General features: G+C 40.6%; 2 protein-coding genes across 8 annotated transcripts; both read right to left on the bottom strand.

The window, feature by feature from the left end:
• Positions 1 to 1,623: 1,623 nt before the first annotated feature.
• pias1b (protein inhibitor of activated STAT, 1b) lies at positions 1,624 to 10,474 on the bottom strand. 7 transcript variants are annotated; one of them, XM_035157287.2, is made up of 15 exons: positions 10,427 to 10,472; positions 9,369 to 9,430; positions 8,208 to 8,640; positions 7,953 to 8,037; positions 7,688 to 7,735; positions 6,905 to 6,995; positions 6,677 to 6,811; positions 6,433 to 6,538; positions 5,992 to 6,065; positions 5,646 to 5,806; positions 5,006 to 5,139; positions 4,746 to 4,917; positions 4,527 to 4,666; positions 4,402 to 4,439; positions 1,624 to 3,683 (listed from the first exon to the last, which is right to left on the bottom strand). In XM_035157287.2, exons 3-15 carry the CDS (start codon positions 8,635 to 8,637, stop codon positions 3,357 to 3,359), a joined length of 1,941 nt encoding a protein of 646 aa, XP_035013178.1. In that variant the 5' UTR covers positions 8,638 to 8,640; positions 9,369 to 9,430; positions 10,427 to 10,472; the 3' UTR covers positions 1,624 to 3,356. The 7 variants fall into 7 exon arrangements, with proteins under 7 accessions (XP_035013178.1, XP_035013179.1, XP_035013181.1 ...); XM_035157288.2 differs by lacking the exon at positions 10,427 to 10,472 and adding an exon at positions 9,865 to 10,420; XM_035157290.2 differs by lacking the exon at positions 9,369 to 9,430 and having other exon boundaries at positions 8,208 to 8,526; positions 10,427 to 10,474.
• Positions 10,475 to 12,561: 2,087 nt separating this feature from the next.
• skor1b (SKI family transcriptional corepressor 1b) lies at positions 12,562 to 20,339 on the bottom strand. Its single transcript, XM_035157183.2, has 8 exons — positions 20,104 to 20,339; positions 17,889 to 19,636; positions 17,457 to 17,550; positions 17,252 to 17,356; positions 17,069 to 17,128; positions 16,386 to 16,460; positions 14,075 to 14,149; positions 12,562 to 13,256 (listed from the first exon to the last, which is right to left on the bottom strand). The coding sequence occupies exons 2-8, from the start codon at positions 19,617 to 19,619 to the stop codon at positions 13,159 to 13,161; spliced, it is 2,238 nt and encodes a 745-aa protein (XP_035013074.1). The 5' UTR covers positions 19,620 to 19,636; positions 20,104 to 20,339; the 3' UTR covers positions 12,562 to 13,158.
• Positions 20,340 to 22,843: the final 2,504 nt, after the last annotated feature.

A 22,843-nucleotide genomic window follows, 5' to 3' on the forward strand; every position in this document is an offset into this window, starting at 1 on the left:
ACTGCTATGCTATTTTCAAATGGAATAAAAAAATATCTCATTTCAGACGATAAGACTTTCAAGATGTTATAGTTCTATATTAAAAAAAAATTCAATGTGACCCTAATGCTACACTGTGTGGGATTTTCTGCATCTGTCCATTCTTATACTAAATCTTGAATGTATATTCTTGTACACAGGTCTCTCTTGAAAATTATACAACCACAGTAATTCTTTCTTATTTATTATACATGAACAGATAAGATAAATAAACCAAATTTATAAATCATATTTTAAAAACCACATTCATTGTGGAAATGCTTTGGCCCCGTAATTTTATTTTCAGAAAACAAAAAAATCATTACTGAGTGTAATGTAAATGTTAACTGGAAACCCCCAAATGATCAGAAACACAACTTGAGACATGTTGTCTTCAGAGTCAACTACAGTCCTGCTCCTGTGCCTCTTCCTCTGCAGTCACAGCAGCGAGGCCACAACAACTACAAACTCAGTTCAGTGTTTCACACAGTGGCAACAGACATCAAACTTTCCTCCAAATTCTCACCTGTCTGTGAGGACTTTTTACTTTTTTGCATTTAAAAATATATAATGAATAACTTTAATTATGGCTTTGCATGGAACTGAGCAGACATTAACACTATTACAGACATATGAATGTTGTCGTTCCTGTAGATGTGTGTTGCAATAAAGCAGTCCGTTATAGAGCAAGTAATTTGCCGCAATAAAATCATAGTTTTAAAGCATTTAATTATCATAAATGAATAAATTGATACCTTTGGAAAAAAAGCATGGTATAATATGAAACTTTTGATTTGCATTTGATGGCTCAATGAACCCAACATCTAATGATCATGATTAATGATTAATAAAAAGATAATTTGCCATTTAATTATCACACAGCATTTTCTTATTCTGTCCATAATTGTAAATTAATTATTTAATTGAAAAAATGAAATGGCAAATTTCATTTTGAAAAGGCTTTTAAAACTGTACTTATTGCTACTTCATCCAAGTGAACTCATGCAGCAGCAGGAGCTCCTGCTAAAAGCCTTTCTTGAATTAAGTGTAATTCCCTCTTGATTCCCTTTTTTTAATTATTGTTTTTATATTTTAAAGACAGATTATCAACTGACAAATTCATCTTGTTGCTGTAGAAAGGAGATATAAAACACCTTTTAGATTTTTCATGGAACGGCCTTCACCATACTTAGAAATTCTAAGGGAAGTTCAAATACGATTAACAGTTTTTGATCTCACTGATCACTAGAGACACTCAACAAGCTAAAAACTCAAGGTCCCTGACTGTTTCAGTTATAGATTCACAAATGAGTTCTGACGACAATCTAACACCTGCTGAGTCACGACCTCAGTGTCTGCTGTGCACTTCGAATCATTTCATTTTCATTTTCAGTGACAGTTTGTTTAAAACAAGTATGCAACCTTTTTCTTTAACAATACAGATATTGATACCTCTATTGTGAGCATGTTCTATAGTGAAGACTTTAAAAGGTGTGATTGATTTTAGGGTTTTTGCCAAACAACAAATTGAATTCAAAGTAAATCTTACAGCAGAATGTGACAGAATGAGCTGAATGAGTTCTGCCCTAAGACCGACTACAGAGATGCACTTTCTTATATCTGTTTAATTCTTACAAATATCAAACAGCACAGTAGACCTTGTAGCGGTTCAAAATGATCAAAGCCTCTAATGAGTTATTGACATCATCTGATAATAAAACGGACAGAGAAACAAAAAATGATACATTGCGTGTCAAGCAACAATGACATTTTTAAATAGCATTAATTATATAATTACAAAAGAAATATCACATACAATGACAGCAATGCATATCCACGAATCAACAAATGCTGGAAATATATATGATAATAATAAATAATCCTAATTGTAAGCACAAGTAAAGAAAAATTAAGGGAGGGGGTGTGTCCATCCTAACTTCAATAGTTTTGAACTTCTAGGCCAAAATGCATGTTGTGATACACTTGAAGACTAAGCTATCACAGATATCTTAATTAAAGGCTGTTGTAAATACACTAAACAACAAAAACATGGGGCTATGCTAATCCTGTGGACTCACTAAGAACCAGCATAGCACTCTAACAGGTGAGCTTTCAGGTAATTCGCAGACACATGCAAAGCTGAAAACTACTCGTGTTTTTAATGCAACTGTGAACGCTTCACAGCTCCATACAAACCTTTAGGTAAAAAAAAGAAGAAGAAAGCAAGTGCTAAAATCAAACATAAAGATATCATGAAATGTCATTAACCCACTTGCACTCGCTGAACACTTTTTAAGCCTTTCAATTAAATAAATACTTTAAGTGGACCAGAAACTAGCCTTGTCTTGAAAGCGGAGAAGGAATTTGTCGACTGGCAACTTCACTGTCGTTCACTGTGTATATTTTTTAAACATGTAATAGAGCATTAGAGCAGCTGTGCTTTAAAAAAAGACACAATACTGCAGTTCTTAAATGTGTACAAAGGTCCAATTGTGTCACTTACCAAGAGAAGGCTGCTTGCTGGACTAGAGCCATTCACACACTGAAAAAACCTGCTCTTACAATACTGACTTACTCCCAATTTATATTTGTGTTAAATAGAGTATGAACTCTGATTTGACTGACAGAAAGGAGAAGGAAACGAGTGCAGGGTCATGACAACAGAAGGATGTAGCGTTTGCTTTTGCAAATTCTAGTGGCAACGGTTCCTCGAGGCATAGGGAATGCTTCTTTAAAAAACAGCATACATCCAACATAACTTACATCATAAATAATTCCTTAAAAATAATATGACCACAGCATGAATGTCTTCCAGAAAAATCTACAGTGATGGCGTAAATGGCCAGATCTTTCTGTTGTCAAAACATTGTCTTTGACAGAAATGATGCCATTTAGAAAATAGAGAAAGTGTTACACATTTTTCCTGTTTTGCTGTAACTTGTCTTTTGTACATCTATAACAATGCCCATTTTCTTTATATTCTAAATATCATGTTCCATAAGGTGTCACCTTACTGGGTTCTGTGCATGTAACATACTGAAATAATGCCATTGACATGGAATATCGAAACAAAACTGTAAAAACCAGGTACAAAAGATACAATATAATCAAAGGACCACATGAAGAGGTGTGAAAAAGTCTTCAGTATTCACAGAAAAATATCAACTGAAGTAACTCACTGGACAAGAAGCGTCCTAAGTTTATATACATATGATAAGTAAAATTGAAAATAGATTTTCCTCTCTGTACATAGGACTGTATTCTTTCGTCTTCCTCTTCCTTATTTACAAAGTACTCCTGTTCTCGAGGTCCCCCGTGTCTTTCAGTTCTGTGTGGGTCTAGTCAAGAGAGATAACGTCAGATATGGAGCCATAAATGGCCGCTGCAGCTTCCACCGAGGACCTCGACAATCCTGAGAGGGCGTGGCTGTCCCTGTCTCGGTCTCTGTCTTTGTCTCGGTCCCGCAGACTGCTGGACGACACCAAACTGCTGGTGCTGCCACTGTTGCTGCCTCCGTTGGTGGCTGCCAGCGTGCTGCTCCCCGGGGTGCCCGGCGGCTCCCGTAGCATCTGAGAGGAGCCGTACGGCAGGAAACGGTTGAGGAGCAGCTCGTGGTCCTCGGACGCCGATGCAGCTGCTGCGGCGGCCATCACCATGTTGTAATGCTAACAGAAAAAGAGGAAAGCAACAGTTACCCAACAACCAAGCTTATACTGAAGTATGATGCTGCCTTGTGACACTACATTCTAGTTCAGGGGCTGTTTGTATGAAACATAGGGAGAAAAGTAGCTTCTAAGCGACAGATTTAGGAGAAAAACACAAAAATATATGGGTTTGGAGTAAAACACATTTAAACTGTAAAATTACCTCTCGAGTCTTTGAGAAGTTAAAAGTGCTGAGCTCAGTATCTCAGCCATCTGACAGAATTACTACCTCCGCCAAGGAAGTTATGTTTTTATCCCTGTTCCGTTTGTTTGTACGCAGGATTATCAAAAAACTACTGGACAATTACAAAGAAGAAGTGTGGAAGGATGTGGTATGGGTCCGTCACATTTAGGTGCAGATCCAGGAATTTTTATTTATGACTTTCTTTATCATTGCGAGACACGATTTTTGGACATTTTCACTGATTTCCCAGGGAATTATTTATGGATCTTGATTAAAAAAAAAAACAGGCATGTTTAGAGGACATATATCTATGATTCTTGGCAATTTGGTGCAGCTTGATTGGATTTAAGGAGACAGTTGGGCCCTGGCGGAGCTATGCGCTCTACTAAGTGCCATTCTAATTACTTCAGTGTTCTTCAGACTGCACTGTGTGAATAAGACTCGAGAGGAAACTATTTGCTGCGACACTGACGAGTAAGGTAACTGTAAGTATACCTGATTGTCGCCTTGGAGGAAGGAGAAGAAATTTAGATCTGCAAGAAAAGAAAGAAGTCTCAGTCCAATAACATTCATCATATTTGTTGTTACAAGCTGATTGAACAAACACACAACAACAATACCTGGCAGGTCACTAGTTGTGTGGTAATAGTGGCGGTAGTCCTGGATAAGAGGTGGAGGAGGAGGAATGTAGCTTGTCTCCACAGAGGGCATGCTGGGAGCTCTGCTCACAGGTGAGGCCTGGCTGTGTAGGTTCAAAACCCTGAGAGGAAACAACATAATCATGTTAATGACAAAAAGCAGCAACACAACACTTCCTGCTTGTGGTGTGGGTGACTCACCCTTTGTTTGGAGGTGGAGAGACTGGTGAAAGTGAGGGACAGGCCCGTTTAGGAGGCGGCTCATCATCAGGTTCTTCCTCCGAGGAGCTGTCCAGCGTGAGATCAATCACATCAACCTTCTTGTTGTTGTCGTGAGATGACCCCCGTTTTAGATCATGGGTATCTGTCGAATCTGAGAAGAAACAGCTTAGTTACTCTCTGCCCACAGATCTCAATGACGTGAGCACATGCACAAAATGTGAAGTCTATGTGCTACTTACCGCTGTCGACACCATTATACGAAGCAGACACCTCCTGCACCTCTTTCTTTGACCTCATGGGGGACCAGTTTCCATCTTCTTTGAACTGGATTTCATCACAGTCAGAACAACTACTCAAGATTTCCATGAACAACCTGTGAAAACATCATGATATTTCAATACAGGTTTTTTTTGTGGAATTAATTACAATCCTCTTCAGACCTGATATTAATATCTTCGATCCGATTACAAGAGGACATCTCCGAATACATCTGTTCACACCTGGTCTTAGAATGTCTCCACAAGCATTTCTGTCATCGGTGTTGATAAAGACCAAATGTCCCTTTTAAGCAGTTCAGTGTGTGCATTTCATTGTGTGAGGGAGAGCGTGGAGCTGAGAGAGGCTCAGCAAATCAATGTACAGCTCTGCTATAAAAAAAATAAAAAAAGATCAATATGCGTGGGTGTTAATATTGTGGCTGTGGCATCAAATAAATCTGTGTGTGGGGAAACGGAGAACTGTAAAAATACTATTGGTTCATTGTGAAAGTGTGAGCTGGCCAGAGGACGTAAGCAGAGTAAACGGTCATACTGTATACTTCACTTGCTGAAAAAGATCAAAAAAGGATTCATGTAGTCGATGAAGCAGTGTTGTGCTCACCCGTCAATTATGAGGTGCTCATATGGAGCCTTCTTGTCGCAGACTGGACAAACCCAGGTCGGCTTCTTCTCATTCATTTGGATGTAAAGCGTAGCGTCAAAGCACTGAAGGTGTGAGCATGTTAATGCTCTGCAAGGGATTGTCAGCCTCATCTTCCCCAGCTTTAAAAAACAAACAAAGGGAAACACAGGATCAAAATCCCTCTCTCATACGCTATACAATACAAACATTTACGACAAATTATAGCAGAAGCAATAATATAGTTCCCCAACACTTCTTCATTTCCCCCCCCCTTACACAATAGAAATGTTCTTTATGAAGCAGTATAGTAGTGAATTGTATTTACAGGACAAAGGAGAGAGACTCGTAGACTGGTGGTGGCGATTTCACTCTCTGGATCTGCCGTCAGTTTTTCTTTGACTGTGAGAAAGAATAAGAAAAACACAAGGATTAAATACAAGAATGAAGACGGTTGAATAAAAAAAGAAGAGTGAAATATGTTGATTTATTCATTAGGACCCCAATCTAGCTTCTAATACCCTCAGATACACACAGAATGACAATACAAGACAAACACCACACTTGGATTTACTGTATAGCTCCACACAGTAAACAAATGGAGTTTTCCTGGAATCACAGAGGAACTTAAGCCCAAGCAGCATTTACTTCCCTTTTTATGTCCTAAGTTTAATTCCTGGAAATTCCAATCTATCATTATATGAAATAAGAACATGTATGTGGCAAAGCTAGTTCAACGTTTTCACAATAAAATTAAGTGGTGACTTACTTAAAGCTCTTGAGTGGTCAGGGTTCCTAATTCCTTTGGCCCTTAGTCTTTGCAGCAACACTGCAGACGACTGCTGTCTTACCAAATAAACAGCCATGGAAAAACTCTGATAAAAGAGATAAAAAAACAGTGAGTAAAAAGGTCAAATATCCTCCTCAAGGCTTCGGAGGAAAAAGGAAAACAGTTTGTGGTACGAGAGCTGTTTCATAACACTTGGCCAATATTCTGTTATGGATCTTCTTACCCTCCCAATTTCTGAGGTCCATGACACCACAATTGTGTTAGGGACTGTGGTGGACAATCGCACGAGAGAGGTTATGTTAATAGGACGACTGGGCCTTTTTGGTTCAACTCCATTTTTGGTGGGAGGAAGATATCCCTGCAGAAAAAATATCAAACATCAATGACTTGAATTGTCAGTGGTTGTATATGGAGCCAAAAGAGAGATTAATGACAAACTGTGTGGACTCACCGGCAGATTACAGGGTTTGCCGTTCACCTTCACACACAGATTAGAGGGGAAATGATCCTCCTGGGGACAGCTCGTCTCCGATAAACAAAATCTGAAAATAAGGAAAGTAGATTACGTAAAGTGATAAGTTTAATGTCAAAAGTAATTTGTTTCTGTTGCCACTGTCACAAAAAGGTTGGCTTGCTTGATTTATTTTTACCATGTCAGTTGTGTCAAGTACAGCCATCTCCATCTATGATATAGGAGAGCACTTCTTAAAGGATGGCAGTCATCCCAACACTGAATATTTAATCCTGCAACTGTGCTTTGACCGGATTGTTCATTCTTTTTTTTTTTATCATTAATTTCTTATAAAATGGCTTAAGTTCAATGTGTTTCAAAACTTGTGAATGTGAATCCAAGACACAGACATGCCCTGCACGCCTCATCCCACAGCTCAGAATCTGTTCTCATGGTAAATCATCTTGATTTCTAGCTTTGGTATTTAACATCACCTGTAAATTAAAGTTAAACCTTTTTATTTTTCTATTTAATGTTTTTATTTTTTTTACTTTGTAAATCTTAATATTAAAGTGAACCTTAACCACAGGGATGTTTATATGATATGCAGTTAGGTTTTAAGACAAAAACATAATGAAGTAATGGAACTGTACAAGTGACATGGACGTTTTTAGTTCAAAACTGAGAATAGCTTTAAACAATACTCACTTTAGAGCAAATATACATCTTAAATAAAACAGAAGGGTTTTGTGCTCAGAAGAAAAGTATGATAGTTAGACATACCTTAACTGGACTTGAACAGCAAAGTCACATTTAGTCGCAGATATGTCCCTAAAGGATAAAAAGAGAAGTCAGGTCACACTGGTGAGAACAGTTAAGCACAGATATTGAATAACTACACAGTTTACTGTAATTGATAGGTGTCAGATAAAACCTGCTTTCTTGAGTAAACACATGTAAAAGGGTTTGACAGCTACAATGCTCTCATTGTATTATTTGTTATTCCCTTTGAGCTGAAGACAATTTGCACCAGAGCTTTCTCACTTACATGGAGCTGCTGATTTGTTGAACTTGTTGTGGTGTTAATGCGAAGGCATAACATGATTCCTGGAACCGTTGACTATTGTCTGAGGCTACGAAAAAGAAATTAGAAACAGAACATCACAGTCAGGGGACAAATCTACAGAAAACACTAATCACTAATGTGATCACATATTGGACTTTCACAATGCTCCATCAGTAAACACATGAGAGAGAAGTGTTATCACTGGACCCAGAGCTCAGCATGAAGTGGTGGACTCACCCAGGCTGGTTGGCTTAATGAGCTCATCCAGCACGTCATAGAATGGTAGTCTCTGGAGTTTGACATCAGGGTGTACTGGGTGCAGGGCAGAGGGGAGGTGAGGCAGACTCAGCTCATGTTTAGGCCCAAGTAAAGAAACAGGCAGCAGAGGTGACGGCGAACCGTGGCTGTCAAACCCCAGCTGAGCGAGGCCAGCGGGCAGGCTGGAGGCAGAGTGAACGCCAGGCAGGGCCAGGTCCACTGGCGAAACCATTTTGGTTGGGAAGCGCCGTCTGTAGAGCTCCTTGATCTTCATCTGGACCGCAGGACTGCAACCAGCCTTGAGTAGGTGGAGAGCTTTGGTCAAAAGTTCATGTTTGCGTCCGTGCTTATTCCGCCCTGCATACCCCAACAACACCTGGAGCTCCGAAACTCGAAGGCTCATTACCATTTGCTGGTGAAAAATAAAGAGTGGGAAAATGGTCTATTATACCCCGGAGAACACATAATTGCTACACTGATGTAAAGAAACACAATTTCTTTAGACTTTAAACATGATTTGTTTAAAACATAATATCAAAGCTGATTGGCTGATCCTGAATATCCTTTGCTATCTTGCGAATTGTCCATAGAAGACAAATATAATATAGTAGTATACATAGTCTTTGACATGTGTCCCACTATCTGTTTTTGTAAACGAAGACGAACATATGAACGTCATTCTACAATAAATGTAACAAACACACCCACTCTGAGATTACTTCTTCCTCAATCTAGTTTGTCAAATCCATAATCTATAAATCTCCCGACCCGCAAGTGATAACACAGGATGTGGACACAATAACACAAATATCTGTACAAAAGAATTGAATCCAATACAGCGTCACAGAAATGTTGATTCAGCTTTGGTTATCTTTTCAGAAAGTAGAGTGTGATCTTGTATTATATGACATGAAGGACATTGTTTTTTTGTTGTAGGAGGTTCTCAAAAACAGAAACATCTTACAACAACACATAATCTAATACCCGTGTTAATACTTGTAATTCTCCGGAAAATAACAAACATCCTAATGACATTAATTTAAGCAACGCCACAAGTTTAGGTCCACCCAGTATAATAACAATCCCTTGTCCCTGCTAGTGAACAAATCAAACACTTGATGTTAGATTTAAAAAGCCAACCTGATATTATGAAGCCTAGAAACAGACGTAACTGTCAAACTTTGATGACCAGTCGAGGTAATCTGTGAATTTGTTAGCACAGTTAGCCCCGAGAGAAACAGCAAAAGGTAAATATTTGAGTAACAGTAAACATCCTGATGACGCTTGAAATCTAGCCACATACCTTCAGACATACGTAGAACAAATAGTCGATGTTAATAAATGACTATTGAGCTCTTGGATTTAGTTAAATGTCTTATTAGCGGTGCTGCACTCATGTATTTACTGTATTTACTGAGTTTAAATGACACAGATTATTTAATCGTCTGGTGAATGTAGTGTCAACAGAGCAGAGATTAGTTCAGGGAGGGAAACAATCAAAACAAGGATGTTTCGCGTTAATATCGATAGCTGCTGTGTATTGATTACCTAAACTGAATAGATAGGAAGAAGGAGACATTATAAAGCAGCTAACAGCGCCTGAACGATACAGGTGTCATCCGATTTAAACACTTACATTTACATTGTTTACTTCATCCCGTGTGTTTGAATAGTAACCATCAACGTGGGTCAACATCAATCCTATGCAGGCTGTGGATTATTTCTGTATTTAAGGGGGGTTTCACATTGTATCTGCTCAAGAGATGAGAGGTTGGAAGCTAAACGGCGCTCGCCTTCCAGGGAATAGACAGAGCCCGTTTTTTTGAAAGAGACACAGCGGTCCGGTCTGCGAATCCCTGATACTATCAGGTGGATGGAACTACGGAGCTGCTGAGCTCAAAAGCGCTGACGTGACTGTGTCTTTGGTCTTTTCCTGAAAGCGATATGTGGCCTTATCTGCAGGGGACCGCGGGGACAGCCTAACGCAGCGTCGGCAACAATAACAAAGCTAATGCTAACGAGCTAGCCAGTCAGCTAACAGGCTGTTCGGGCCTCCCTGCCTCGCTGTTTCGTTGGGCGCTTCAATCACACCGCTCCTCGCCTCTCTGCTGTCGAACAACAACGACGCTTCGGTTTGAACGTGAAATATCGCAATGGGAAACGTCTATTTGTCAAGCTACGGTAGAGGCTAGCTTTACCTTCAGTTCCGCACTCTCCGCCATCTTGTTGTACTGGCTGCGCATGCGCAACAGCCAGCCTCAAGGGACAGAGAGGATTCAAAATAGTCCGTCGCTTCTCGGCAGCGGACAGCAGAGGGCGCTGCCGGAGCACAGACAAATACACAGGGAACCGCTGAAGAAACTTTATAAACAAACCACTCACACCCAGCGTGTGAGGCGTGTACACAAAACATACAACATAACACTTCTTTTTCTTCCAAGACAGCAACTGTTAATCAATTATTTTTAGGCTACTTCTTCACAGTGTTACGGTGCTTGTACTTTACTTTTGTATTTTCTTTAAAGGTTTGCTGAAGATTTAACATATCTCCATATAATAAAAGGCTTGGTCCCAAGATTAAACCAGAAGTTAACAACCTAAATGGCTTTTAACTCCCTACAAAAAAAAGACCCAACAGCTCATTCATTCATTAAATGTCTATGAATTGTCAGCAGTTATACTGGTTTTATTCAAATAGCCAAATCAAATATCTGATGAGGTGGCTCAAAATGTTCTACTCGAATAAATGAATAAATAAATATATGTGTAGAGAAAAGACACAAACAACAGAAGTGGATTGTGTGTATTGATGACTGATTTTCCTCTTTTCACAGTGAATCAGTAGGAGGCGCTATGACCCTTAGTAAATATTGACATATGGAGCTGTTCAGGCTGGGACACTGATCATGTGTCAGAATTTCGGTGCTGATTGGACAATTCACACTGGAGTTATGACAACTTTGTCTCCTTTGGCGAAGGATCAACCTTCGCCGCACCTCAATGTTTACACGGTTTGAGGAAATGTCACGATTCTGACCATGGTCATATGACTTGTCTGAGCTCATTTGAGCTGTATATTGTAAACCAGCCAGGAGCAGTGCATCAAGGTAAAATAAATGTCACTTCCTGTTACTACAAACCTGTAGTTTGAGGGAGATTGAACAAAGTACACAGAAGTTACAGCAACTTCGTGTGTAACAGCACGCCACTAACATGGTACTGACAAAACCTCACAGTTTCCATAATACTTCATCATCAATGTCTTGAAGCCCTTCTGAGAAAGTTTGACATGGTTGTGGTCTATAGACGAGGAGGAATACATCAAAGTTTAAGACGTGCAAAAAACAAGATATTTCCTGTTGCCACCAGGGGGCGCTGTGATTTTAATTCATGATTTTGTGTGTAGATGTCATCAGGCCGGGACTCTTGTCATACATGTCCAGTTTGGAGTCAATTGGACCATGTATGTCCGAGATACAACAACCTTGTGTTTTGATGGTGATTCATCAAAATTTGACGCCACGCCACGGTCACACCGTGTGACGAAAACTCACAATTTGAGTTAGTTTTAATCTGCAAGGAGTCAAGATGACACTCACCGAATTTGAAGTTGATCTGATGAAAGCTCTACGAGGAGTTTGTTGAAATACACAATGTGTTAAACGGCCAAAATGGACAACTTCCTGTTGCATTAATCAAAGTGGTGCTAGGAACTTTTTTTTCGTCCGGTCATGATACACGTTTACCGAATTTTGTGATGCGCTTTAGGAGGCGCTGTTGAGCCATTTTGCGACGCCTATTTCAAATTACTCCAGAATACGTACATTTAAATCAGGCCTGACACGAAGTTTGGTGAGTTTTTCGAGTATGTTCAAGCCGTCAAAAATGCGATTAATTTTCCTGAATAATCAAACGAAAAGCAGTTGGTGCTCAGGCCCTTATCAAGCACAAATGACGAACAATTGTTGGTTCCATACTGGGGAGTTTAATTTATGTATTTTATATATGCAGAAAATAGGAAAGTTGTTTTTTTCCCCGTGGATATAATTGCTATAATGTCGAAAATCAAGCACATAAAAGTTGGATACAAAGTTGTTCTGATAAAGTCTTTGCTCTTCCTTTATGGGTAAGATTAAGAGTTATATGATCCATATACAATCTATATGCTCATATTTTTGCTGTTTGTCCTTTTGTGAATAAACATTTGCTCAGATGAATAATCCACATTTCTTTTCATTAAACGATTTATTCAGTAGAGATGAAAACTATGACATGAACAAATAATCTACTCTTAATACAATATGTGGCTACTTACAAGGTCGCGGGGGTGAACTTGTTTAGCCTACTAACTTCTGTGTTTGTTCAAAAGAAAAAAAGAATGCATGGTTTGACCGCTATATACTTATTTTAGGCCTAATTTCAATGCACAGGCTTTCTTTTTTTTTATTTCACACGTTTAAAGTGCATAACAACCAAGCTGATGGCCTGCGGAGGTGTACAGTAAAAAGTAGTGGTCGGCTAATTCACAATACTGTGAGGATCAGGAGCAATGGATGGGCTAATCCAAGCTGCTATTATTGACATAAGAAAACCCAAATAAATAAATAAATAAACAACCTAGAACTATTACAAGGTACATATACATTGTCATTGCACTTTGCCACAAATAATAGATATCAATTGTATTATTTCAGGAAAGAAAAACAAATGTCACCTTATGCCAAAATGGTTACATAAACGCTGGGAGTGTGGATACACATTTTTTTATATTACAGGGAAATAATACACGTTAGTCTTCTCTGGACTCGAGTGTCTCTGGAGGTTATTGTGTCCTCCTCCTCGCGGTGTGCTGTTGGACAGGAGCTGGAGGGAGGATGAGGTGTCCTCTGGTTTTCATCAGGTCAGGTGTATAAAGGGGGAGCGGTGTGGTTCAGGGCGGCAGCAGAGGAGACTTGAAGGAGCAGGAGCCGCTGCAGTGGCGAGGAGTCAACATCTTACACGAGAAATGGTGCAAAGCGTCGTGAGCTTCTATGAAGAAGGGGATATAACCATCAACCGTGAAACGCGCACGCGAAAACAACACATGATTGACATTTGATACAAGGTGAAGGAGGGTGGGTAATTGCCTTACGCACGCGTATGTGCAGGTTTGATGCGAACAGTAATGTGATCAGCTGATTCACGACCATGCGCAAAACATGGAGGCAAGTTTGGATTGAACCTTTAGAGTCTATAGTCTGGATGTACGGCGGTTAAATGTCTGTCTGCAGAAATGTCTACATGCACCCTGGCTTATATTCCACCTCCTGTATATAATGTAACGAGGATAACAATTATTACAGAAGTTCCACTTGTGCTTTCTTGGTCCAACTCAAGTGTCAAGCAGGAGACACTGCAGAGCCAAGACGTAAGGAGGCATGTGAGATGCACCGAGCACTGATAATCAATGTACATGGTTAAGAGAGAAATGTTACGTCCCTTTGTAATTTCCATTAGGTCACAGGCCCTGTGCAAATGTGAGGAAAACACGACGCTGATTATGCGTAAGAGGCAGGAAAGTCCCCAATAAGGGATTTCCAACATAAACTACTCTTGATTTGAAGACTTTCCCCTAGTTAACTAAAGGATATGTAAACAGTATATATAAGTGCAAGTGAATTCTGCAGGAAGCCCGGACTGATCCGTGACATTGCGCACACACAGACCATTTTACGCACAAACTGTCAATCATCAATCACGCCAGTAAAACGTGCCACAGCGGTTCAATCTGGTGAATCGATATAGAAAGTGATGGTGTGTGTGCACGTGCCGTGTCCGCATCCCTCCGCTCCTTATATGTCTCTCACCTCTGACGATGTGAAGCTGCTGAACCATCTCCTCCCTGTAGGAGAGCTCCCTCTTCATCTGATCCTGGAAATTATCTGAGGGACGAACGTGAGCCACACATTTCAGTCAGTGGGATTCGGTGAGTTTCTAACATCACAATCAGTCAATACGAACCAATCTTCACAGAAGAAACGTGTTCATTTAACCAGGCTCACCAAAATGCTGAAAACATGCGTGAGTTTGTCATGAATATTTAAATGAACCTTGAAAATTGGTTGAGCTTTTATGTTCGAGAGTGTGATGGCAGAGATAACAGTCACAGATTCACTCGCCTCTACAGGGCGCTGTTCTCAAGCTTAACACCAGACAAACCACAGGCCTCCTCCACACTGGCTCGTGGTGTGGAGATATATCAATGAGAGCTTTAAAGTGGAGATATAGGATTCAGCCTTTTCAAGAAAAGAAACCTGTAATTTATCTGTAGTTCATTTATTGCTGTTTTTTGAGAAAAAAATATTGAATGGAGCAATGAGAGTTGAAATGAGCAATAGCAGTGTAAGTCAAAGCTATAAAGTGTAAATCTTAAGTTGACAATTTTATTTTTTACTTAAACAGATCTTAAAAAATACAATTTGTAAATTTAGGATTTTGTCAATATTGTAATTTGGTCTTGTTTGCAGATCAAGATTAGTCCAGATCCTAACACTCCTCACTGCCTCTTTAAAGTATTATACAAATATGGAATGAAACCAATGCTATAGATGGAGCACCGGTCGCACTGTGTTGTCACTCAATTGTTATTGCTTCTGTCCCAATAGTTGGATCCAAATATCATCAATGAATGTACAGAGAAATATAAATGTATTTATGGATGTGAGTCAGGTCCAAAGCAAAGATTTCAGTTTTACAAAGACGCATCACTGGGAACTCATGTTATATGTGTTAAAAAGCAATGAGACAATAATACATAAAACCCCATAATACAACTGTAAAAGCTGGAAGTGTTAAATCATTTTTGCTAGTTTGTTTACAGAGAAATCAACAATGTGCACACTTCACAGTGGCTTTATCACTTTATCTTTCTGAATTAATTTAAAGTGCCTCTCTAACATGCATGGTTTTGTACAAAGGTGATTCATACAAGATGAATATGATTTTAAACAACAGTAATATATGTAGTATATATATGTACGAGATCTTTTTGCTGCATCTTCAGTCGTTATCCACACACTGGCCTGTAGTGTATAATTTAACCTTGGACTCAAAACCCACAGAGACTTGGATCATCCTGTGCTGATCTTCAGTAATGTAAACATTTTGTTAAAGACTTTTAAAATCAACAAGTCTATTGTTTTTCCTCTCTCTGGAGATTTGAGGTTTCTTAAAGTTAAATATAATTTTACCAACTAGAGCTGTTAGGGATATGCTGCTAGTGCTTTTCTCTTCTTTTTTTTGATATCACAGACTACTTTTAAAATCCATTCTAGATGTTACTATACTTTTCTCAAAAAGCTTCGAAATCAGAGTGTGAAGAGTTGAGAGGGTGATATTTTGGAGAAATGTTGGAGAGTTTACTTACTGACATAAAAAAAAAAAAGTATATGATGGACTCCATATCGTCAGTTGCTAAGCCTTCAGTTTATTATAAGCAATATGATCTGTACAGCACTAGTTTGGAGTTTTATGTGTATCATATATATATAAATCCAGATGTTCTGAATGGTTTTAAAATATTTTCTGTAACATTTTCCTTTGTGTTGACGTTCAAAACAGCTTAAGATCAATTCTAATATTTCAGTTAAAAATCAACACTCTCCTCATTGTTCAACACTTTGACATTTTAGATTAAAAAAAACTGTCTATATGGACATCTAGAGTATGTTTAAAACAAGTTATTTGTATTCACAGTATCAATGTTTATAAATTAAACTGAGCACCAAAATATCTGCTTGTCAATGTTCTTCCCCAGTGCTATTTTCTAACCATGCGTGAGTATGTTTGGACTTAAGGTTAAAATAATAATCCTCTCAAATCTGTGTTAAAATGGGTTTTGGAAACACATTCTTCTAAGGGAGTGTGTCCCTGAACCACTTAGTGTTCTTTGGATGAATGACGCCCTTTAACTGATTTTTGCTTTGCAGAGAGAGCTCATGCATGCCACTGCTGAGGTGCATCCGGTCATGGCATGGCAAGGCCCGGATCACGAAATACGAAAGAAAAAGAACACTTAACTTTGAACTGGAAGACTTAAGAGTCTCTATCTATGACATCACTTTCACAGGGATAACAGCCAGAGTGGTGGATAAGGCACTGTTGCAGAATCTGGCTTACCTTTCAAGTTCTGAAATTCTCGTTCCAGTCTTTTCCTCAGCTCAACCTGCTCTAACAGCTGCTTCTGGAGTTCATCTAAAAAGCAGACACAAATACAAGCTGTTTGAGGGGCAGAGGTACAGGAGTATTGTGTGTCCTTCTAGGGCGGTTTTCAATTTTTAATGACAGGGAAGAGGACATCATCATCATTTACACTGACAATTTAGAGCAGGTCTTATGGGCCTGAAGCAAAAAATAAATAAACCTCCACTTCTACATTTTTTGGGACACAACAGAATCTGCCTCAAGGGGAAAAAAACTGAAATTTATGAATTGTTATATTTAATTTTAATTCTGTAGGAGAATGTGAGGTTTTGCAAGTGAAACTTTGGACATACGACCAAAGTTAGAAATAAATGGGGAATTTGAAAGTGTTTTGCCCTAAGGCATTACAATTTGAAGGGGATGAGCAATGTGGGAGGAAGTGGTTGAAATTAGTTCATTAAATGGAAAGTGGCAATATCCTTTTTAAAGCTCATTTGAATTACTCTTAAAACAATTGTTGTTATTGTATTAAATAAAATGGATGAAGTGTAAATAAGTGGGATTTCTACTCATCCAATAGTATAATACTAATGCTACTAATAATATGACAATGTTATTATATCCTTTCTTCGCGTTAATTCTTTTAGTCACTGTCTTACCTTTAGCCAGACTTTCTAGATCTCTTTGTGTCGCCACAGCTCGGACTGGCGCGTCCTCGCCTGAACACACAGAAGATAAATTATATTTCTCTCTGTAAATGAAAAGTGGCGCCTCCGTGTTTTTAAACAGACTTTATGAAAACGGAATTTAAGCTTATTTTCTCTGACCTCAGTGTGACTTACCGTCTTCGGGCTCCCGCTGGTTCTCCTCGCCGCTTTGTTCATGAAAAGATTTCGTTTCGATCTCCTCCACTGTGGAAGACGGCTCCTCTTTACTCGCACCATCATCTTACAGGGGAAAATAAATCGATGTGAGGTTGGCCCTCTTTTTTTCCGATTTTTTAAAAAAGATTTATTGTTACAAACGCAGAATAAAAACACATCTAACCATTAGTTGGAAGTACTCCACTCTGGTAACTGGCAGCTCTGAACTGATACGGACTGCTCCTTTGTTGCAGCTCAGCTCTCTCCGGTGTGAAAACCTACAGGAGAAACAATCACCACTTCTTTCAGCTCGTAAAATTACAATACGTTTGGTTAAATTATAACAATTAATTTAAATAACATCTATAATTCATAATTCAAAATATAGTCTAAAATTGAAGGCAATACATTTTTATTTAAATGATGATTTATGCGTTTTTCTCTGGACATGCTGCGGTTACACTGTTTTAACATGACAGACACAAGCATCCATAAGGACACACAGATGTTCATGTGCGTAAAGATGCACACAGGCTTTAGGAAAACAAAGCCACTGGAATGGAAACTTAAAAGTGAAGGGTTACAGTTTTGTGTTCCTCAGTTTGAAGTCACTCACTTCAGTGAAAGACGCAGTTATGTGGCTCTCTGATAGCTGCTTGCTGTGCACGTCTCTGTCAGAGGACTGGGCCACGTGGACGCTCATTTTCTGGGAGTCAAACACCCTGCTCTCCTGCAGGCCCTTACACTCCGACTCCTTAGGCGAGACACTGCGTGCCAAGCCGGGGGGAGTCCGAGCGCACACCGAGGACGGAGGCCGGGAGTCGCCCTCGTCCTCCTCCTCCTCGTCAGGTGTTTTGTTCGTCTCCACGTCCACGTCCGGCTCGCCCTCGCTGTCCACGCAGGGGGACGCGGAGCGGTAGCTGGAGCTCTCGCTTAAAAAATCGGGCGACAGATAGCCGGTGCGACAGTTGTTGTAAAGGGCCCTGTTGCCGTAGAGCTTAGCGATGCAGTCAGCGTCTTTAATGACGGGCCTGAACGCGGACACGTAGCTGATTTTCCGGGGCACAAGCGCCATCCCCTCCAGCGGCCTCGCCTCGTCCCCGGACTTGTCGTCGTCGTTACGCGCGGACTGCGTGCTGGAGCACCGGTCGTTCTCCACCACGCTGTCTTTGGACGTGTTGGTGCTCCGGTCACTGTGCTCGGATATGTCCATGTCAGTCTGTCTGGGCGGGCACAGCAGCTCTGGCACGGGCTTGTGCTGGGTCTGGTGGTACGGGGGCAGCGGCAGCGCGCCCGCCGCGGGCCAGAACATGGGGAAGGGGTGATACGCGCTGTCCTTAGCAGGCCACAGGACACCCGGCAGGCCCGGCTTGCTCTGCTCTCCCATGATGCTGTCGTCTTTCTTCTGACACAGGCCGAAGGCCGGGAACCCGTATGGATGAGGGAAGAGGGGTGGTGGGATTTTTTGCAGCATCCCAAACCCTTTATTGGGCACCGGGATGACCGGGTAGCTGCGTGCGCTCGGCATGCCGCCGCGGTTGTCCTCGCAGCTGATGATCTTCGCAGGGATCTCGGGTGACTCTCGGGGACGGTTGGGTCCTTGTGATTTCATATGGGATCTGGAATCGGACCCACTGCCCGGCAGCGTCCTCTTCCGACTGCCCCCGTTGAACATGGCCTTCACATCTTCCCATGCGTGGAGTACATCTGTCTGGCTGCTTTTATCTGTCAATTTCAGATGTCGCCTCCACGAGTTAAAATTTGCTGCATCTGGCTGCGTGTACTTGGATTCCGGCGTGCGGTGCGAGTGAAATATGAATTTGTTTGGGGAGAAATACATGTTGCAATATGTGCACTTGATGCACTTGGCTCTGGAGCTGTTGTATCTTGCCGGGATGAAGCTGCCTCGGCTCCCCCAGGCGCACTCGTGGGACACGTCGAAAGCAAAATTCTCTGGAAGTTTAGGAGGCGCGTGAGCCCCGAGAAACGACTTACAAAGTCTCTCCGCCTCGCGTTTCGTGATCATCCCGCAGCGCCTGGAGGAGATAGGCATGGCCCCGGCTCTGCGGAGGATCTCCAGCTGGACAGGGGTGCACTGGACGCAGGTGATGCCCAGCGCCACACGCCGGTTGTGGATCTCGTTGTAGCTGTAGTTCTTCAGGAGGGTGTTGGATATCTGGGCGAGGCAAAGTCTCTCCTGGCCGTCTATCACCAAAGACACGATGGGTATTCCGTACAGCACCGTCTGCCCGACCTGGTTGGGCTTCATGTTGGTGCTCGGGTAGGACAGTTCTTGTTTGGAGCTGGGCGGGGAGCTGGAGTCTCGCCCCGCAGGTATGGAGTCCATGCTTGGAGGCCTGGAGGCTGCGGAGACGACGTTTGACGTGGACATGTGAGTTTTTGACAAATTCAAACCAGCCTCAAGCAAAACTTTATAATAGGCAAATTATTCGAAACACACTTTAAGCTCTTTATTATAGTCGGCATTTAAAATTGTAAACACAGAAAGAAGACAAGTAAGTTGCAGGCCAGCGTTTTTACTTAAGTCCAGTATTTAAGAGACAATAAAAGCAGATCGGTATTGAGCCATAGCAGAGGTTAATGTGCAAATACACTTAAAACTCGACTTTATTTTATTTCCCTGTAACTTTGCAATTGTTAACATACGAATTTCTGCAGGTTTAAGTTCTGGATAAATTCATTATTGCATCAGACCGTGCGTAAAAAAACCGTTGTAATATTAGATTGGTGTCGTGGCACCTGATAGAAGAGCCGGAGACACAGACCGAGACACAGCTTGAATGCTCTCTGCTTCAGTTCCTAAAACTCACCTTCAGTGTTTGCGCCGCTCCCCTCCGTCGTTCCACCACAACGCTGTGATCAGCTGGATGTCGGAGCTGGGGAGAAGTGTGGTGCCTGGATGATCTGGTGGAAGATGTTTGCTTCAGGAGTGGGACGCAGTTGTCCGCGCAGCACCGCCTCCTCCCTGCTCACTTGCCCTCCTCCGTCTCTCTCTGCTCCGCTGTCGGTGTGTGCGGATGGTGCGTGTAGCAGCAGCAGCGGCAGCAGCAGCAGTGGCCACATGGCCTGCAGACTGGAGTACAGCCCCCTCTACGACATAGACAGCAATCAAGTGACGGTGAAAACTTATGGCAAGGCACTCCCACTCACACTGGCAGTCTGCATTAACTATGGCTTCATGAGCAATGAAGATGGTTGGAGTGTTTGGTGTTGTGGCAGCCTGCAGGTGCACACATGCGGATAAGATACTGGAGAAAGTCAAATGATTAATTAGAAAACAGCTAAACATTGTATTTAATACAAACTATATATGCACCATATGTTGAAACATATTCTACATACAAAAGAAAAGAAAACATCCACATCAGTCTGTCATTACTCATTATAGCTTATTGTATGGACCGGACCATAATGAGTTTAATTTATTCTTTTGCACTTTCCTGTTTAAAAAGATGACAGTGTGAATGGATGAGGCGGCAGTGGGATTTGTCTTTCCACTCAAAATAAAAAACACAGCAGGGACCCACAGACCCATTGTTGTGTGAGTGGACGGAGTGAGGGAGCGCAGGCGTGCGTCATGTGCTGGGTTCCCACGGATTCACCGATTACAAGCTACAACCTCGCCTACACGCGTCTCGACAATAACCAGCGGCTCCAAAGGTCACTGTGTGTGATGTGCACTTCAGTTCCCCTCAGAGCCGTGAGACAGAGAGCAAACACAGGGACAACACGCAAATACGTGCATGCGCCACAACTGTCCACCATTCAACTTTGTTTTTTCCAGTCAATAAAGGTTTTGGGTTAATCATTTCCGTGCATGTGGCACATGCGCGACGCGCAGCACCGATGCAATATTGATGAAGGTAACAGGACACGCGCCCCTGTTGGTCCTATTGACTCCACAGGGACTGAGCTGAGCAGCAATAAGGACAGTTTGGCCTTAATTATTATTTTAGCATAATAACAACAACAATCATAATAATAATAATAACAGCATTTCAATTTTTTTTATATAATAATAATAATGATAATAATAATTATTATTATTAGTATTATGCATTGTTGATTAGAATATATGTAGAATTGATCCTATATTTGGCGACTAATTTCAACGTTTGGTCTTTAAAAAACTGTCAATCCTTTTTTGAACAGCTGCCAAATGCAAAAAATATAGTTATGTAGTAGTTAGATTATTGTTTAAATGTAAATTGAAAAAGCTTCTTTAAGTTATGTCAGATTAATTTAAAACGCAGGTTAAAAACAACAGGACTTGAGAACGATACATGTATGAATAAAAAGAAAGTGAAAACAATAAAAACAATGCAATTCAAATACATGATAAAAGTAAATGAGATAAAACATAAGACTGACTCCACCAAAATTTTACATTTTCTTCATTTCAATTCTCTCCCATAATGATCATCGTTTTTTGCATATATGATTAAATTCTCTCATCTATAATTGATGAGATCAATGCCAAAAAATATGAAGTTTTGAAAAAAGAAATCTATTGGAGAGAAAAAGCCTGCGACAGTGAACAGAGATTGTTCCAACTCGAAGCGTCTGCTTACATCCAAAGAGCTACAAAATTCAAATTATACAGCAATCTCCTCCATCTGCCAATCTATTGATTATTGACTGGATATGGCCTGTTAAACCTGGGCTGTCACCAACACAACCCTCTTAATTAAAAGTCATTGTTACTACCAGATACATTCATTTTATTTCCACTGTGAACAATCCCTCCGGAAATTAAATTAATTAAAACGTTCAACAAAATGCAAATAAAACTTTAACATCATCTTAACCACAACCCAACACTATATATACTGCAGATTGATATGAAACCTGTATTTTCAAACTCGTTCACTGTAAGAAGTGAAGTGTGACGAGTGTGTTTCAACACAACGTGGGCAAGGAAATTAGGAAAAGTAGCCAAAAAAGTCAGTGAGGTCATTACCAGGCTCATATAAACTCTACCTTTTTGTGCCAGAGAGAACGGCTCATTTAAAAGTGTGTCTGCATTAATCACAGTGCTGCATCAAAGTATGATAATCACCTGAACACTCTATTAAAATAAAAGTGCCAGCCCAGGGGAAATCTTACCTTACTCTTTAATTGTTTTGAGGCTTTGATAGGCTTTTTAATCTAAGATTAATTTATGCATTCTTAAATAACTCTACATATGATTAATAAGCTTGAAAATTAAAAGGAGACTGAAGCAATTATAACAAGTGGTTGGTCATCACCTCATTAGATGGGTTGAGAAACATGCAGTTTGTGTGCGTCTGTGTGTGTGTATGTGTGTGTGAGTGTGTGTGTATGTGTTTCCCTGACTGGGAATCACAAAATGGAACAGTGGATGAGTGGAAAATGAGTGTTTGGTGACAAAAGAGCTGGAAAAGAGCTAATTATTCTGCTTATTGCTAGTATTTGCTCTTTATGAGTGGGTGAATCACTTTCATTTATTGGTAACTTCATGATTTATTGCCAGTTTTAACAACGCAAATCCGAATCAAGACCAACTTCGACTGCTCAGATCGTTCACCG

Source organism: Hippoglossus stenolepis, chromosome 5 (genome assembly GCF_022539355.2).
Source record: "Hippoglossus stenolepis isolate QCI-W04-F060 chromosome 5, HSTE1.2, whole genome shotgun sequence".
Taxonomy (NCBI): domain Eukaryota; kingdom Metazoa; phylum Chordata; class Actinopteri; order Pleuronectiformes; family Pleuronectidae; genus Hippoglossus; species Hippoglossus stenolepis.